The 18,776-nt window shown below is 42.2% G+C and overlaps 2 protein-coding genes across 2 annotated transcripts in view; one reads left to right on the forward strand and one right to left on the reverse strand.

The window, feature by feature from the left end:
• The window catches only part of LOC110528604 (uncharacterized), a 153,436-nt gene that overhangs the window by 35,799 nt on the left and 98,861 nt on the right, over positions 1-18,776 (forward strand). The gene's annotated exons all lie outside the window — the stretch shown is intronic.
• Positions 1-18,776, reverse strand: part of LOC110528605 (glutamate receptor-interacting protein 2) — a 158,204-nt gene that overhangs the window by 30,270 nt on the left and 109,158 nt on the right. Inside the window, exon 18 of the mRNA XM_090242236.1 lies at positions 18,632-18,771. Within this exon, the coding sequence (XP_090098362.1) occupies positions 18,632-18,771 (140 nt within the window). The remainder of the gene's footprint in view (positions 1-18,631; positions 18,772-18,776) is intronic.

Raw genomic sequence — 18,776 nt, forward strand, 5'->3', positions numbered from 1 at the left:
CTGACTACGCTCCAGTTATTACCATGAGCCCGTTCTCCTCAATTAAGTTGCCACTTATCTCCTGTGGTTAAGACTAACACTGACTCTTTTTATACAATTTTAGACCATTGTGTAAATGTATTTGCCTTACCTGTTTTATAACAGTTTGTCATTCTGTGAATACATACATGTCCTTTGCGTATTAGCATTACCAATTATCACAGATTTCAATATGCTCACTAAAAAAGGTTATTTTGAGTTTGAGCAATGAAAAAACTTTTTAAATGGACAGCCAAAGGCTTGTAGAGGAAGAGAAAAAACTGAGCTTAGAATACCTGTTCTGACTCGTGAGCCTGTAAAGCAGCACAATTCTCATGGCCCTGTTGACTTGCAGAATCTAGTCTACCCTGCACTGTCTGGTGTGGAGCACACATTTCCCCCCATCAAATGCCTATAGCAACAGTAGACAGGCCAGGCTGTACTATAACAACAATAGATGGGCCAGGCTGTACTATAGCAACAGTAGACGGGCCAGGCTGTACTATAGCAACAATAGATTGGCCAGGCTGTACTATAGCAACAGTAGACAGGCCAGGCTGTACTATAGCAACAATAGATGGGCCAGGCTGTACTATAGCAACAGTAGACGGGCCAGGCTGTACTATAGCAACAGTAGACAGGCCAGGCTGTACTATAGCAACAGTAGACAGGCCAGGCTGTACTATAGCAACAGTAGACAGGCCAGGCTGTACTATAGCAACAGTAGACAGGCCAGGCTGTACTATAACAACAGTAGACATGCCAGGCTGTACTATAGCAACAGTAGACAGGCCAGGCTGTACTATAGCAACAGTAGACAGGCCAGGCTGTACTATAGCAACAGTAGACAGGCCAGGCTGTACTATAGCAACAGTAGACGGGCCAGGCTGTACTATAGCAACAGTAGACAGGCCAGGCTGTACTATAGCAACAGTAGACGGGCCAGGCTGTTCTATAGCAACAGTAGACAGGCCAGGCTGTACTATAGCAACAGTAGACAGGCCAGGCTGTACTATAGCAACAGTAGACAGGCCAGGCTGTACTATAGCAACAGTAGACAGGCCAGGTTGTACTATAACAACAGTAGACAGGCCAGGCTGTACTATAACAACAGTAGACAGGCCAGGCTGGACTATAGCAACAGTAGACAGGCCAGGCTGTACTATAGCAACAGTAGACAGGCCAGGCTGTACTATAACAACAGTAGACAGGCCAGGCTGGACTATAACAACAGTTGACAGGCCAGGCTGTACTATAACAACAGTAGACAGGCCAGGCTGGACTATTTCAACAGTAGACAGGCCAGGCTGTACTATAGCAACAGTAGACAGGCCAGGCTGTACTATAACAACAGTAGACAGGCCAGGCTGTACTATAACAACAGTAGACAGGCCAGGCTGGACTATAACAACAGTTGACAGGCCAGGCTGTACTATAACAACAGTAGACAGGCCAGGCTGGACTATAACAACAGTTGACAGGCCAGGCTGTACTATAACAACAGTAGACAGGCCAGGCTGTACTATAGCAACAGTAGACAGGCCAGGCTGTATTATAGCAACAGTAGACAGGCCAGGCTGTACTATAGCAACAGTAGACAGGCCAGGCTGGACTATAGCAACAGTAGACAGGCCAGGCTGTACTATAGCAACATTAGACAGGCCAGGTTGTACTATAACAACAGTAGACAGGCCAAGGTGTACAAGCACATTTCCAGATATCATCAGCCGTTATACAATCAGGGCAAGGCAGAGGACAGCAAGTGCTTTGCAGTGTTGATTTTCTATGACATTTGAATGTGCATCAGATGGCAACAAGATCATACTGTACAGCAATTTCATCAGGTAACATGAATACAAAGCCGGCGAGAGGTGGTTAGAATGGGATGGGAGGCCAAAAGACAGTGTAACCAATAGAGAGTCAGAGTTGCGAGAGACGGAACAAACATTATCTGTCCCACGGTCAGGTCAACAAGCAAGTTCATAGTCAATAAAGCAAACAGGAGTCACGAAGTAAACAGCATAAAGCACAAGAAAAAAGCAAAATGGCTTGGGACTAGCTATTGTAAGTTCAAAGAGTCACTCTCCCCAACAAAAAAACATGCGAGAGTAGCGTTCCATGAGTCCAGTAGGCTATACAAATTTAATTCAAGAGAATAAATAAATAGCAGGCCTTCGCTAGTTAATAAAAGTGTTTCTGAGTAAAGCTCACATAATATGATTCACAAGTTATTTAGCCTACATAAAATGCAGATTAGTCCAAAGATCAGAAAATAATATATATAATAATTCAGATGAGTCGAAAGCTCGGGGAAGAGGGGGGAGTGTGTGGCAGGGGTACCTGTACCAGACAGTGGGAGACAGGCCAGGGCAGACAGTGGGAGACAGGCCAGGGCAGACAGTGGGAGACAGGCCAGGGAAGACAGTGGGAGACAGGCCAGGGCAGACAGTGGGAGACAGGCCAGGGCAGACAGTGGGAGACAGGCCAGGGAAGACGTAGGAGTCACACCTGCTTGGGAATAGCTTTTGTCGGGAGGCTGAGTAGGAGAGGAGGCGTTCAACCTTACCAGACCAGTGTGGGTTGGAGCAGATGAAGTGTCCGAAGTGGAAAAGCTAAATGAAAAACGTTGGGCTAAGACAAAACCAAGACACAGGTATAAAACTGCTAAATTCCAAAGCCAGATCAAAGGACAATTAAAGTAAAAAATAAAAAGGTAAATTCTGTTCCAGCAGCGTACTTCACATGGGCCTTAGACACTATCGACCATGCACAACTTCTACACGCTCTAAGCAGACTAGGCACTTCAAAGCATCTGGCTCTTAATCCGCAGCTACTGCATCAAACAGTCAGTACCGGCTGGGGTCCCCCAAGGCAGAGACCTAGCCCCACTCCTGTTTGTTCTCTGCACTAGACAAACATGATGCCATCTAGTGATGAACCCATCGAGTATGTTGATGATCTGACCCTTTCTGAACATCTCTCTACCAGGCCAGATGCAGCATGGGGTCAGACAAACTGCCTCACAGCCAATGCACTTAAAACCAAAGACATGGTTATTATCTTCAGGAAGCCTCAAAACAGATGGACTCCTCCTCCTGTTGTCCTGAACGGCAAGGCAGTGGAACGTGTGGAAACCTTTAAGCTCCTTGGGGTGCAGCTCTCCTATGACCTCTCATGGGATGCCCAGGTCAGATACGTGCTGAAGAGGTCCCAGGCCAGGAGCGCTGGTCTTCAGATGTTCTGACCCACACATACAGTACCAGTCAAAGGTTTGGACACACCTGCTCATTCCAGAGTTTTTCTTTATTTTTTAAACTATTTTCTACATTGTAGAATAATAGTGAAGACATCAAAACTATGAAATAACACATATGGAAGCAAAGAAGTAGTAAGCAAAGAAGTGTTAAACTACCATTTGCCTTGATGACAGCTTTGCACACTCTTGGCATATAGTAAAAATAAAGAAAAACCCTTGAATGAGTAGGTTTGTCCAAACTTTTGACTGGTACTGTATATGACATTTACCTGTCTTGGAACATGATCACCTGTCCTGGAATATGATCATCTGTCTTGGAATATGATTCACCTGTTTGGACAGATCTCCCAAAGCTCCTGATGACAGACATGGAAGGCCTTCAGAGAAGATCATGAATACCCTATGACTCATTCCCTAGGCTGGAGGCAAAAAGAGACGAGGCCACAAGATGAGAGTTCACTTGTCTACTGAAGGAGGGGACCCATCCATTTTTCTAGGCTCTGACCACAAAACCAAACCACAGCCAATCAGCAGCACAACAAGACACCAGCTGAACTTTCTGCCTACAGCGTAAAGACTGACCCTGTAGTGTAGCTGTGGTAATTTCTTCAATTCGTAACTGGAATGTTCAAAGAAATCTGAACTTTTAACCCAAAAATAAATCACTTTTTAGATAACTAGTGTGTTTTTATGTACACTACCGTTCAAAAGTTTGGGGTCACTTAGAAATGTCCTTGTTTTTGAAAGAAAAGCACATTTGTTGTCCATTAAAACAACATAACATTGATCAGAAATACAGGGCAGACATTGTTAATGTTGTAAATGACTATTGTAGCTGAACAAGAGGACACATACATTAGAGTGTCTAGTTTGAGAAAAAGAGAAAGCCCTCAACTGGCAGCTTCATTAAATTGTACCCGCAAAACACCCGTCTCAACGTCAACAGTGAAGAGGCGACTTCGGGACGCTGACCTTCTAGGCAGAGTTGCAAAGAAAAAGCCACATCTCAGACTGGCCAATAAAAAGAAAAGATTACGATGGGCAAAAGAACACAGACACTGGACAGAGGAACTCTGCCTAGAAGGCCAGCATCCCGGAGTCGCCTCTTCACTGTTGACGTTGAGACGGGTGTTTTGCGGGTACTATTTAATCAAGATGCCAGTTGAGGACTTGTGAGGCGTCTGTTTCTCAAACTAGACATTCTAATGTACTTGTCCTCTTGCTCAGTTGTGCACCGAGGCCTCCCACTCCTCTTTCTATTCTGGTTAGAGACAGTTAGCGCTGTTCTGTGAAGGGAGTAGTACACAGTGTTGTACGAGATCTTCAGTTTCTTGGCAATTTCTCGCATGGAATAGCTTTCATTTCTTAGAACAATAATAGACTGAAAAGTTTCAGAAGAAAGTACTTTGTTTCTGGTCATTTGAGCCTGTTGTCAAACCCACAAATGCTGATGCTCCAGATACTCAACTAGTCTAAAGAAGGCCATTTGTATTGCTTCTGCACTATAGTTTTCAGCTGTGCTAACATAATTGCAAAAGGATTTTCTAATGATCAATTAGCTAATCCAATTTTATAATTTTAAGATGCTAACACAACGTGCCATTGGAGCACAGGAGTGATGGTTGCTGAAAATGGGCCTCTGTACACCTATGTAGATATTCCATTAAAAATCAGCTGTTTCCAGCTACAATAGTCATTTACAACATTAACAACGTCTACACTGTATTTCTGAGCAATTTGATGTTATTTTAATGGACAAAAATGTTTGCTTTTCTTTCAAAAACAAGGACATTTCTAAGTGACCCCCAACTTTTGAATGATAGTGTACATGTATTGAATCTTATTTTACATGTGATAAGGCCACATAGACGGTCAGAGATAATTAGACACTTTTTAAAAATATATATATGTTTTAATCTGAAGTACCCAAAAAGGCCACTAGGAGTCATCTTGTAAAATTAAACCTTGAAAGCTAACAAAATTCTGGTAGTTTACTGGCAAACGTTGAAGTGTCCATTACAGTTTTTTTTCAATTGCTAACATGCATTGGTCAAAACTGAAGTCACATTGTCAAAACGCTTCACACAATCAGCGAAATGGATTGTATGTGGACCAAACTGTATAATAATAATAATCATTTTTCATTGTTTCACACAAAATGCATTCAATGACCACATTCTCTGAAATCCATTAACTCGGTTCTCATTCATACTCCACCACTTGTAAAACTATATATTTGCAGAACAAGTTTTCAAATGCTAATACACTGTTTCCAAAACTGTTAAAAACACATTCAAAACAGAATGATGGCAAATGTTGTGCATTTCTGCAGTAACCAGACTGAAAACATCTAGAATGTCTCAGCAGAATGCTTATTCATTCCAAACACAGCTGATTGCAGTTTCAGCTGAAAGCCGACCCAAGTGTCCTGTTTTTAGTCTCGTTACCAAACAGGCAAAAGAGGATGGCTTTGAAATGATTTAGTATGGAAACATGGATCAAGGAAGACAGGTTGGTGGGGAAAGAAGAGTGGCAGGGAGAGGGAGAATGTGTGAAGGACAAAGGAGAGGAAGAGATAAGGGCAACAATTATTGACCATGTTGTAAACCATGTTGTAAACCATGTTGTAAACCATGTTTTAAACCATGTTGTAAATCATGTTGCAAATCATGTTGTAAACCATGTTGTAAACCATGCTGTAAACTATGTTGTAAATCATGTTGTAAACCATGCTGTAAACTGTTGTAAACTGTTGTAAACCATGTTGTAAACCATGTTGTAAATCATGTTGTAAACCATGTTGTAAACCATGTTGTAAACCATGTTGTAAACTGTTGTAAACCATGTTTTAAACCATGTTGTAAATCATGTTGTAAATCATGTTGTAAACCATGTTGTAAACCATGTTGTAAACCATGTTGTAAATCATGTTGTAAATCATGTTGTAAACCATGTTGTAAATCATGTTGTAAATAATGTTGTAAACCATGTTGTAAACCATGTTGTAAATCATGTTGTAAACCATGTTGTAAATCATGTTGTAAATCATGTTGTAAATCATGTTGTAAACCATGTTGTAAACCATGTTGTAAACTATGCTGTAAACCATGTTGTAAATCATGTTGTAAACCATGTTGTAAAATATGCTGTAAACCATGTTGTAAACTGTTGTAAACTGTTGTAAACCATGCTGTAAACTATGCTGTAAACCATGTTGTAAACCATGTTGTAAACTGTTGTAAACTGTTGTAAACCATGCTGTAAACCATGTTGTAAACCATGTTGTAAACTGTTGTAAACCATGCTGTAAACCATGTTGTAAACCATGCTGTAAACCATGCTGTAAACTGTTGTAAACCATGCTGTAAACCATGCTGTAAACCATGTTGTAAACCATGTTGTAAACCATGCTGTAAACTATGCTGTAAACCATGTTGTAAACCATGTTGTAAACTATGGTCTCTCTTTGAGAGATGCCGGTTTAAGGGTGCAACCAACCAGCCATCAATAGTACGAATTTTCCGGCAAAACCACATGTGAGATGTGCATCCGTCAATGATAATTGAACTACATATTACAGTACAATACAGCATAGTCACATTTTTACATGTACTGACATTTCGAAATATATTGATTGTTTTGTGTATTTCAGTAGGATCCAAAGGTTGCCTCCCACAGGAGGGAGAGGCAGAATATTATCAGATGCGCAGGAAATTGCCATTGTTGACATAGTAATTGTCAACATTGCAATAAAACTGCGGGAAATTCGGGACAGAGTGCTGGCAGACAATATCACTTTTGGGAATGTGAATACGGTCAGCACAACGACAATTGCCAGAGTCCTAGAGAAACCTCAAACAAGGATGAAGCAGATGTACACTGTACCCTTTGAGAGAAACGGTGAACATGTGAAAGAACTCTGGTATGAATATGTCCAGCTAAGATGTCTGTTCAATAACCAAACAGGGTACATACACAGCTATACATAATGTAAAGTACTGTGAAACTGTGGATTTACTGTATTTTAGAGAGTAATGGAGATGGAAGCCAGGCAAACTGCACATTCATCTTTGTGGATGACGCTGGATTCAATCTGGCAAAAACACGCCGCATGTGAATAAATGTGATTGGACAGAGAGCAACAGTGGATGTCCCAGGCCAGAGAGGAGCTAACATCACAATGGGTGCAGCACCGTCCAATGATGGTTTGCTGTTACACAAACCACTCATTGGCCCCTACAATACAGAGAGGCTCAGATATTTTCTGGATGACCTGCATTATCGACTTGTACCAGCGGAGGAGAGAGGGGCAAGAAACTCCCCAACCTTAGTTGTTGTGTGGGATAATGTGGCATTCCACCACTCTGCTGCAGTCACAGACTGGTTTGCTGCACATCCCAGGATGTCAGTACTGTTCCTGCCTCCATACTCCCCTTCCTAAACCCCTTAGAGGAGTTTTTCTCTGCGTAGAGGTGGAAGGTTACACATGACCAGATGTCCTTACTGGATGTCATGAATGCCAGGGTGTGGAAACACTTCTCCTGAAGACTGCCAGGGTGTGGAGACACTTCTCCTGAAGACTGGCAGGGTGTGGATACACTTCTCCTAAAAACTGCCAGGGTGTGGAGACACTTCTCCTGAAGACTGGCAGGGTGTGGAGAAACTTCTCCTAAAGACTGCCAGGGTGTGGAGACACTTCTCCTGAAGACTGGCAGGGTGTGGATACACTTCTCCTAAAAACTGCCAGGGTGTGGAGACACTTCTCCTGAAGACTGGCAGGGTGTGGAGACACTTCTCCTGAAGACTGTCACGGTGTGGAGACACTTCTCCTAAAGACTGCCAGGGTGTGGAGACACTTCTCCTGAAGACTGCCAGGGTGTGGAGACACTTCTCCTGAAGACTGCCAGGGTGTGGATACACTTCTCCTAAAAACTGCCAGGGTGTGGAGACACTTCTCCTGAAGACTGCCAGGATGTGGAGACACTTCTCCTGAAGACTGGCAGGGTGTGGAGACACTTCTCCTAAAGACTGCCAGGGTGTGGAGACACTTCTCCTAAAAACTGCCAGGGTGTGGAGACACTTCTCCTGAAGACTGGCAGGGTGTGGAGACACTTCTCCTAAAGACTGCCAGGGTGTGGAGACACTTCTCCTAAAAACTGCCAGGGTGTGGAGACACTTCTCCTGAAGACTGGCAGGGTGTGGTGACACTTTGCCTAAAGACTGCCAGGGTGTGGAGACACTTCTCCTGAAGACTGGCAGGGTGTGGAGACACTTCTCCTGAAGACTGCCAGGGTGTGGAGACACTTCTCCTGAAGACTGGCAGGGTGTGGAGACACTTCTCCTAAAGACAGCCAGGGTGTGGAGACACTTCTCCTAAAGACTGCCAGGGTGTGGAGACACTTCTCCTAAAGACTGCCAGGGTGTGGAGACACTTCTCCTGAAGACTGGCAGGGTGTGGAGACACTTCTCCTGAAGACTGCCAGGGTGTGGAGACACTTCTCCTGAAGACTGGCAGGGTGTGTAGACTCTTATCCTGAAGACTGCCAGGGTGTGGAGACACTTCTCCTAAAGACTGCCAGGGTGTGGAGACACTTCTCCTGAAGACTGGCAGGGTGTGGAGACACTTCTCCTAAAGACTGCCAGGGTGTGGAGACACTTCTCCTGAAGACTGCCAGGGTGTGGAGACACTTCTGCTGAAGACTGTCAGGGTGTGGAGACACTTCTCCCGAAGACTGCCAGGGTGTGGAGACACTTCTGCTGAAGACCGCCAGGGTTGGATTAGAAATTCCAGAGACACTTTCCAAGATGCATCGCCAGAGAAGATGTAAGATGTGATGTTGTTGAGAACTTGTGGCCAAATGCAGGAGAGAGGGAGAACTAGAACTCTCACAGGACTGTACAATATGAGTGATTATACTATACATGTTGATGAGAGCTAGAACCCTCACAGTACTGTACAGTATGAGTGATTACACTAGACATGTTGATGAGAACTAGAACCCTCACAGTACTGTACAGTATTAGTGATTATACATGTTGATGAGAGCTAGAACCCTCACAGTACTGTACAGTATGAGTGACTATACTATACATGTTGATGAGAACTAGAACCCCCACAGTACCGTACAGTATGAGTGCTTATACTAGACATGTTGATGAGAACCAGAACCCTCACAGTACCGTACAGTATGAGTGATTATACTATACATGTTGATGAGAACTAGAACCCTCACAGTACCGTACAGTATGAGTGATTATACTATACATGTTGATGAGAACCAGAACCCTCACAGTACTGTACAATATGAGTGATTATACTATACATGTTGATGAGAACTAGGACCCTCACAGTACTGTACAGTATGAGTGTTATATTTAACATGTTGATGAGAACTAGAACCCTCACAGTACTGTACAGTATGAGTGTTATATTTAACATGTTGATGAGAACTAGAACCCTCACAGTACTGTCAGTACGAGTGATTATACATGTTGATGAGAACCAGAACCCTCACTGTACTGTACAGTATTAGTGATTATACTATATACATGTTGATGAGAACTAGAACCCTCACAGTACTGTACAGTACGAGTGATTATACTATACATGTTGATGAGAACCAGAACCCTCACAGTATGAGTGATTATACTAGACATGTTGATGAGAACTAGAACCCTCACAGTACTGTACAGTATGAGTGATTATACTAGACATGTTGATGAGAACCAGAACCCTCACAGTACTGTACAGTATGAGTGATTATACTATACATGTTGATGAGAACCAGAACCCTCACAGTACTGTACAGTATGAGTGATTATACTATACATGTTGATGAGAACTAGAACCCTCATAGTACTGTACAGTATGAGTGATTATACATGTTGATGATAACTAGAACCCTCACAGTACCATACAGTATGAGTGCTTATACATGTTGATGAGAACCAGAACCCTCACAGTATCGTACAGTATGAGTGATTATACTATACATGTTGATGAGAACTAGAACCCTCACAGTACTGTACAGTATGAGTGATTATACTAGACATGTTGATGAGAACTAGAACCCTCACAGTACTGTACAGTATGAGTGATTATACTAGACATGTTGATGAGAACCAGAACCCTCACAGTACTGTACAGTATGAGTGATTATACTAGACATGTTGATGAGAACCAGAACCCTCACAGTACTGTACAGTATGAGTGATTATACATGTTGATGAGAACTAGAACCCTCACAGTACTGTACAGTACGAGTGATTATACTATACATGTTGATGAGAACCAGAACCCTCACAGTATGAGTGATTATACTAGACATGTTGATGAGAACTAGAACCCTCACAGTACTGTACAGTATGAGTGATTATACTAGACATGTTGATGAGAACCAGAACCCTCACAGTACTGTACAGTATGAGTGATTATACTATACATGTTGATGAGAACCAGAACCCTCACAGTACTGTACAGTATGAGTGATTATACTATACATGTTGATGAGAACTAGAACCCTCATAGTACTGTACAGTATGAGTGATTATACATGTTGATGAGAACTAGAACCCTCACAGTACCATACAGTATGAGTGCTTATACATGTTGATGAGAACCAGAACCCTCACAGTATCGTACAGTATGAGTGATTATACTATACATGTTGATGAGAACTAGAACCCTCACAGTACTGTACAGTATGAGTGATTATACTAGACATGTTGATGAGAACTAGAACCCTCACAGTACTGTACAGTATGAGTGATTATACTAGACATGTTGATGAGAACCAGAACCCTCACAGTACTGTACAGTATGAGTGATTATACTAGACATGTTGATGAGAACCAGAACCCTCACAGTACTGTACAGTATGAGTGATTATACTAGACATGTTGATGAGAACCAGAACCCTCACAGTACCGTACAGTATGAGTGATTACACTAGACATGTTGATGAGAACTAGAACCCTCACAGTACCGTACAGTATGAGTGATTACACTAGACATGTTGATGAGAGCTAGAACCCTCACAGTACTGTACAGTATGAGTGATTATACTAGACATGTTGATGAGAACCAGAACCCTCACAGTACCGTACAGTATGAGTGATTACACTAGACATGTTGATGAGAACTAGAACCCTCACAGTACCGTACAGTATGAGTGATTATACTATACATGTTGATGAGAACTAGAACCCTCACAGTACTGTACAGTATGAGTGATTATACTAGACATGTTGATGAGAACTAGAACCCTCACAGTACCGTACAGTATGAGTGATTATACTATACATGTTGATGAGAACTAGAACCCTCACAGTACTGTACAGTATGAGTGATTATACATGTTGATGAGAACTAGAACCCTCACAGTACTGTACAGTATGAGTGATTATACATGTTGATGAGAGCTAGAACCCTCACAGTACTGTACAATATGAGTGATTATACTATACATGTTGATGAGAACTAGGACCCTCACAGTATTGTACAGTATGAGTGTTATATTTAACATGTTGATGAGAACCAGAACCCTCACAGTACTGTACAGTATGAGTGATTATACATGTTGATGAGAACTAGAACCCTCACAGTACTGTACAGTATGAGTGATTATACATGTTGATGAGAGCTAGAACCCTCACAGTACTGTACAGTATGAGTGATTATACATGTTGATGAGAACCAGAACCCTCACAGTACTGTACAGTATGAGTGATTATACTATACATGTTGATGAGAACCAGAACCCTCACAGTACTGTACAGTATGAGTGATTATACTATACATGTTGATGAGAACTAGAACCCTCATAGTACTGTACAGTATGAGTGATTATACATGTTGATGATAACTAGAACCCTCACAGTACCATACAGTATGAGTGCTTATACATGTTGATGAGAACCAGAACCCTCACAGTATCGTACAGTATGAGTGATTATACTATACATGTTGATGAGAACTAGAACCCTCACAGTACTGTACAGTATGAGTGATTATACTAGACATGTTGATGAGAACTAGAACCCTCACAGTACTGTACAGTATGAGTGATTATACTAGACATGTTGATGAGAACCAGAACCCTCACAGTACTGTACAGTATGAGTGATTATACTAGACATGTTGATGAGAACCAGAACCCTCACAGTACTGTACAGTATGAGTGATTATACATGTTGATGAGAACTAGAACCCTCACAGTACTGTACAGTACGAGTGATTATACTATACATGTTGATGAGAACCAGAACCCTCACAGTATGAGTGATTATACTAGACATGTTGATGAGAACTAGAACCCTCACAGTACTGTACAGTATGAGTGATTATACTAGACATGTTGATGAGAACCAGAACCCTCACAGTACTGTACAGTATGAGTGATTATACTATACATGTTGATGAGAACCAGAACCCTCACAGTACTGTACAGTATGAGTGATTATACTATACATGTTGATGAGAACTAGAACCCTCATAGTACTGTACAGTATGAGTGATTATACATGTTGATGAGAACTAGAACCCTCACAGTACCATACAGTATGAGTGCTTATACATGTTGATGAGAACCAGAACCCTCACAGTATCGTACAGTATGAGTGATTATACTATACATGTTGATGAGAACTAGAACCCTCACAGTACTGTACAGTATGAGTGATTATACTAGACATGTTGATGAGAACTAGAACCCTCACAGTACTGTACAGTATGAGTGATTATACTAGACATGTTGATGAGAACCAGAACCCTCACAGTACTGTACAGTATGAGTGATTATACTAGACATGTTGATGAGAACCAGAACCCTCACAGTACTGTACAGTATGAGTGATTATACTAGACATGTTGATGAGAACCAGAACCCTCACAGTACCGTACAGTATGAGTGATTACACTAGACATGTTGATGAGAACTAGAACCCTCACAGTACCGTACAGTATGAGTGATTACACTAGACATGTTGATGAGAGCTAGAACCCTCACAGTACTGTACAGTATGAGTGATTATACTAGACATGTTGATGAGAACCAGAACCCTCACAGTACCGTACAGTATGAGTGATTACACTAGACATGTTGATGAGAACTAGAACCCTCACAGTACCGTACAGTATGAGTGATTATACTATACATGTTGATGAGAACTAGAACCCTCACAGTACTGTACAGTATGAGTGATTATACTAGACATGTTGATGAGAACTAGAACCCTCACAGTACCGTACAGTATGAGTGATTATACTATACATGTTGATGAGAACTAGAACCCTCACAGTACTGTACAGTATGAGTGATTATACATGTTGATGAGAACTAGAACCCTCACAGTACTGTACAGTATGAGTGATTATACATGTTGATGAGAGCTAGAACCCTCACAGTACTGTACAATATGAGTGATTATACTATACATGTTGATGAGAACTAGGACCCTCACAGTATTGTACAGTATGAGTGTTATATTTAACATGTTGATGAGAACCAGAACCCTCACAGTACTGTACAGTATGAGTGATTATACATGTTGATGAGAACTAGAACCCTCACAGTACTGTACAGTATGAGTGATTATACATGTTGATGAGAGCTAGAACCCTCACAGTACTGTACAGTATGAGTGATTATACATGTTGATGAGAGCTAGAACCCTCACAGTACTGTACAGTATGAGTGATTATACTAGACATGTTGATGATGATGTTATTTTAATAATAATAATAATATTTATTATTTCAGGAATACGTTTTTTATTTGAACTTTTTATTTTTCACAAGTAAATTACGATATTCAAAGATATACAGTTTTTACCCCGCAAGCCATAAGACTCCTGAACAGATCATCAAATGGCTACCCGGACTATTTGCATTGTTGTCATACGTCTGTCCAAGGGTGGGAGGAAAATAGCAGACCTTGGTCATAAGTCAAATACTTTCAAATAGACAGTACATTATGAATCTGAAATACGTGAAAGCACCGGGGATGCTCTTGATTTAGCTTGGCGTTCTTTTGGCACGTTCCGGATTATTCCATTGGTTTCACTGTACTAAATCCAGCACAGCTCGTGTATTGGAAAGTATCCGAGACCTGTGTTTGACCTTGCTAGGTCTGGAAAATTTATGCCGTAGTCTATTTGTTTATTTGTCAGGGCCAATGCCACAACAACACCCATTGCACAAACATTGCACAACCACAACAACAACCACTGCACGCTAGTCAGCTACACAGTTTACTTCTACGCAACAACAACAAAAAGTTTCCATCTCTGCCTGTGGTTCCTTCTAATGTAATGACAATCAGCATGTCATAAACAACCTTTGATTTACCACCAGACGACTGCATTACAGCCTTAACTGTTTGTCCATGGAAACATTTTAATGTGATCATACATCATACTCATTTCTAAGCGGATCATTTCATTTAAACTCAGAGAAATGATCAAAGTGACCAACGCTGAAAACAGTGCAGTTGTTTTCCTTCATTGTACATAATGATTATTGTGTGGTTTTATGGGGAGTAAAACCTCAGAACCACATAGACCTCATAGCACATGAATTAGAAAGATGAGCTGTTAGGGGATTCTCTAAGACAACTAACAGTATGTATCTGTTGGACAGTGTTGGAGCCTGGACAGAGGAGGCAGAGGCCACATTGTTCTGTAGAAGCCAGAGCCGCAGTTGGTGCCAGCAGCACTCAGCTAGCCAGCTACAGCAGCACTCAGCTAGCCAGCTACAGCAGCACTCAGCTAGCCAGCTACATCAGCACTCAACTAGCCAGCTACAGCATCCCCCAGCTAACCAGCCAGCTACAGCATCCTTGAGTTAGCCAGCCAGCTACAGCATCCCTCAGCTAGCCAGCCAGCTACACCATCACTCAGCTAGCCAGCCAGCTACAGCAGCACTCAGCTAGCCAGCTGTATCAGATTCACCAACCCTGCCTGTATTTATGTCTTTGTCAGTTTGTTTAAATGTCAAACTACAAATGGCTTGTTACGTCTCAGATGTCCTCAAACTGTTTACCCCTTGAGGGTGTATGTCTCCTACGTCTCCTACTATGCAAATGTAGAGGACGTACAGTCCTGGCAAGGTACATTTAAGATGGTGGCTACGGGTATTTGGCTAGCGGTATTCGGCTGAAAAGCAGAAACATCCCCGATGCAGAGAAAATATTTGTAAAACAATCCCCCTTTATGCAGCATCTTTTTGAGTGCGGCGCCAATCACACCTTTTATTGTCTGACTTTAGGGGTTTTATGCCCCAGACAAGCTTCTGGGAGATGATCCCCTTTTGATTAGGCGCAGGCTGACACCAGGCTGACACCAGGCTGACACCAGACACCAGGCTGACACCAGGCTGACACCAGACACTAGGCTGACACCAGGCTGACACCAGGCTGACACCAGACACTAGGCTGACACTAGACACCAGGCTGACACCAGGCTGACACCAGACACCAGGCTGACACTAGACACCAGGCTGACACCAGGCTGACATCAGAGACCAGGCTGACACCAGGCTGACACCAGACACCAGGCTGACACTAGACACCAGGCTGACACCAGGCTGACACCAGAGACCAGGCTGACACCAGGCTGACACCAGAGGAAGGCCCAAACATGTTGGGAAATCAAGAAAAAATATATACAGTATGTCACAAAAGTGAGTACATCCCCCTGTAAATATTTGAGTATATATTTTCATGTGACAACACTGAAGAAATGACATTTTACTCAATTTTGTTGCCAGCGGTTTAGACATTAATGGCTGTGTGTTGAGTTATTTTGAGGGGACAGCAAATTTACACTGTTATACAAGCTGTACACTCACTACTTTACATTGTAGCGAAGTGTCATTTCTTCAGTGTTGTCACATGAAAAGATATACTCAAATATTTACAAAAATGTGAGGGTTGTACTCACTTTTGCGATATACTGTGTATATATATATATTTAGATTTTATTGTCACATACCCAGCATAGGTACAGGGTCAACCATAGTAGTATGATAGGTGTTGTTGTACAGGGTCAACCATAGTAGTATGATAGGTGTTGTTGTACAGGGTCAACCATAGTAGTATGATAGGTTTTGTTGTACAGGGTCAACCATAGTAGTATGATAGGTGTTGTTGTACAGGGTCAACCATAGTAGTATGATAGGTGTTGTTGTACAGGGTCAACTATAGTAGTATGATAGGTGTTGTTGTACAGGGTCAACCATGGTAGTATGATAGGTGTTGTTGTACAGGGACAACCATAGTAGTATGATAGGTGCAATGTACTGTGTTGTTGTACAGGGTCAACCATAGTAGTATGATAGGTGTTGTTGTACAGGGTCAACCATGGTAGTATGATAAGTGTTGTTGTACAGGGACAACAATAGTAGTATGATAGGTGCAATGTAATGTGTTGTTGTACAGGGTCAACCATAGTAGTATGATAGGTGTTGTTGTACAGGGTCAACCATAGTAGTATGATAGGTGTTGTTGTACAGGGTCAACCATGGTAGTATGATAGGTGTTGTTGTACAGGGTCAACCATAGTAGTATGATAGGTGTTGTTGTACAGGGTCAACCATAGTAGTATGATAGGTGTTGTTGTACAGGGTCAACCATAGTAGTATGATAGGTGTTGTTGTACAGGGTCAACCATAGTAGTATGATAGGTGTTGTTGTACAGGGTCAACCATAGTAGTATGATAGGTGTTGTTGTACAGGGTCAAGCATGGTAGTATGATAGGTGTTGTTGTACAGGGTCAACCATAGTAGTATGATAGGTGTTGTTGTACAGGGTCAACCATAGTAGTATGATAGGTGCAATGTACTGTGTTGTTGTACAGGGTCAACCATAGTAGTATGATAGGTGTTGTTGTACAGGGTCAACCATGGTAGTATGATAGGTGTTGTTGTTCAGGGTCCGTCATAGTAGTATGATAGGTGCAATGTAATGTGTTGTTGTACAGGGTCCGTCATAGTAGCATGATAGGTGCAGTGTAATGTGTTGTTGTACAGGGTCCGTCATAGTAGCATGATAGGTGCAGTGAAATGTGTTGTTGTACAGGGTCCGTCATAGTAGTATTATAGGTGTTGTTGTACAGGGTCAGTCATAGTAGTATTATAGGTGTTGTTTTACAGGGTCAACCATGGTAGTATGATAGGTGTTGTTGTTCAGGGTCCGTCATAGTAGTATGATAGGTGCAGTGTAATGTGTTGTTTTACAGGGTCAACCATAGTAGTATGAGAGGTGTTGTTGTACAGGGTCAACCATAGTAGTACAGCACCCCTGGAGTAAATTAGAGTTAAGTGCCTTGCTCACGTAATTCAAACCAGCAATCTTTCGGTTACTGGCTACGCTACCTGCCACCATTACCTTCCTTGCCACCTCTACTGTAATACCTGTATCATCAGCAATGATGAGGAGTCTTTCCTGCTTGCTCTTTCAGGTCTAGGCTGGGTTACTTTTTAAAGATGATGAGGAGTCTTTCCTGCTTGCTCTTTGAGGTCTAGGCTGGGTTACTATAAAAGATGATGAGGAGTTCTTCCTGCTTGCTCTTTCAGGTCTAGGCTGGGTTACTGTAAAATATGATGAGGAGTCTTTCCTGCTTGCTCTTTGAGGTCTAGGCTGGGTTACTATAAAAGATGATGAGAAGTTCTTCCTGCTTGCTCTTTCAGGTCTAGGCTGGGTTACTGTAAAATATGATGAGGAGTCTTTCCTGCTTGCTCTTTGAGGTCTAGGCTGGGTTACTGGAAAAGATGATGAGGAGTCTTTCCTGCTTGCTCTTTGAGGTCTAGGCTGGGTTACTGTAAAAGATGATGAGGAGTCTTTCCTGCTTGCTCTTTCAGGTCTAGGCTGGGTTACTGTAAAAGATGATGAGGAGTCTTTCCTGCTTGCTCTTTCAGGTCTAGGCTGGGTTACTGTAAAAGATGATGAGGAGTCTTTCCTGCTTGCTCTTTCAGGTCTAGGCTGGGTTACTATAAAAGATGATGAGGAGTCTTTCCTGCTTGCTCTTTCAGGTCTAGGCTGGGTTACTGTAAAAGATGATGAGGAGTCTTTCCTGCTTGCTCTTTCAGGTCTAGGCTGGGTTACTGTAAAATATGATGAGGAGTTCTTCCTGCTTGCTCTTTGAGGTCTAGGCTGGGTTACTTTTTAAAGATGATGAGGAGTCTTTCCTGCTTGCTCTTTCAGGTCTAGGCTGGGTTACTGTAAAAGATGATGAGGAGTCTTTCCTGCTTGCTCTTTGAGGTCTAGGCTGGGTTACTGTAAAAGCCCTTTGTGACAGCTGCTGTTATAAAAAACGGCTTTTATTAATGAACTCGATTGATTGATTTTGTGAACACTTACTGTCGACCTGTTTTTTGATCTTGAGTGTGACCGTCTCCCCGGCCATCTGTAGCAGGTGAATGGCCTCGCTGAGCGGCTTTCCCTTCAGACTGACACTGTTGATAGCCAGGATACGATCTCCCACATGGATGGCTCCGGTCCTACG

This window comes from Oncorhynchus mykiss, chromosome 7 (genome assembly GCF_057628025.1).
Source record: "Oncorhynchus mykiss isolate SJ-2025 chromosome 7, ASM5762802v1, whole genome shotgun sequence".
In the NCBI taxonomy this organism is placed as follows: Eukaryota; Metazoa; Chordata; class Actinopteri; order Salmoniformes; family Salmonidae; genus Oncorhynchus; species Oncorhynchus mykiss.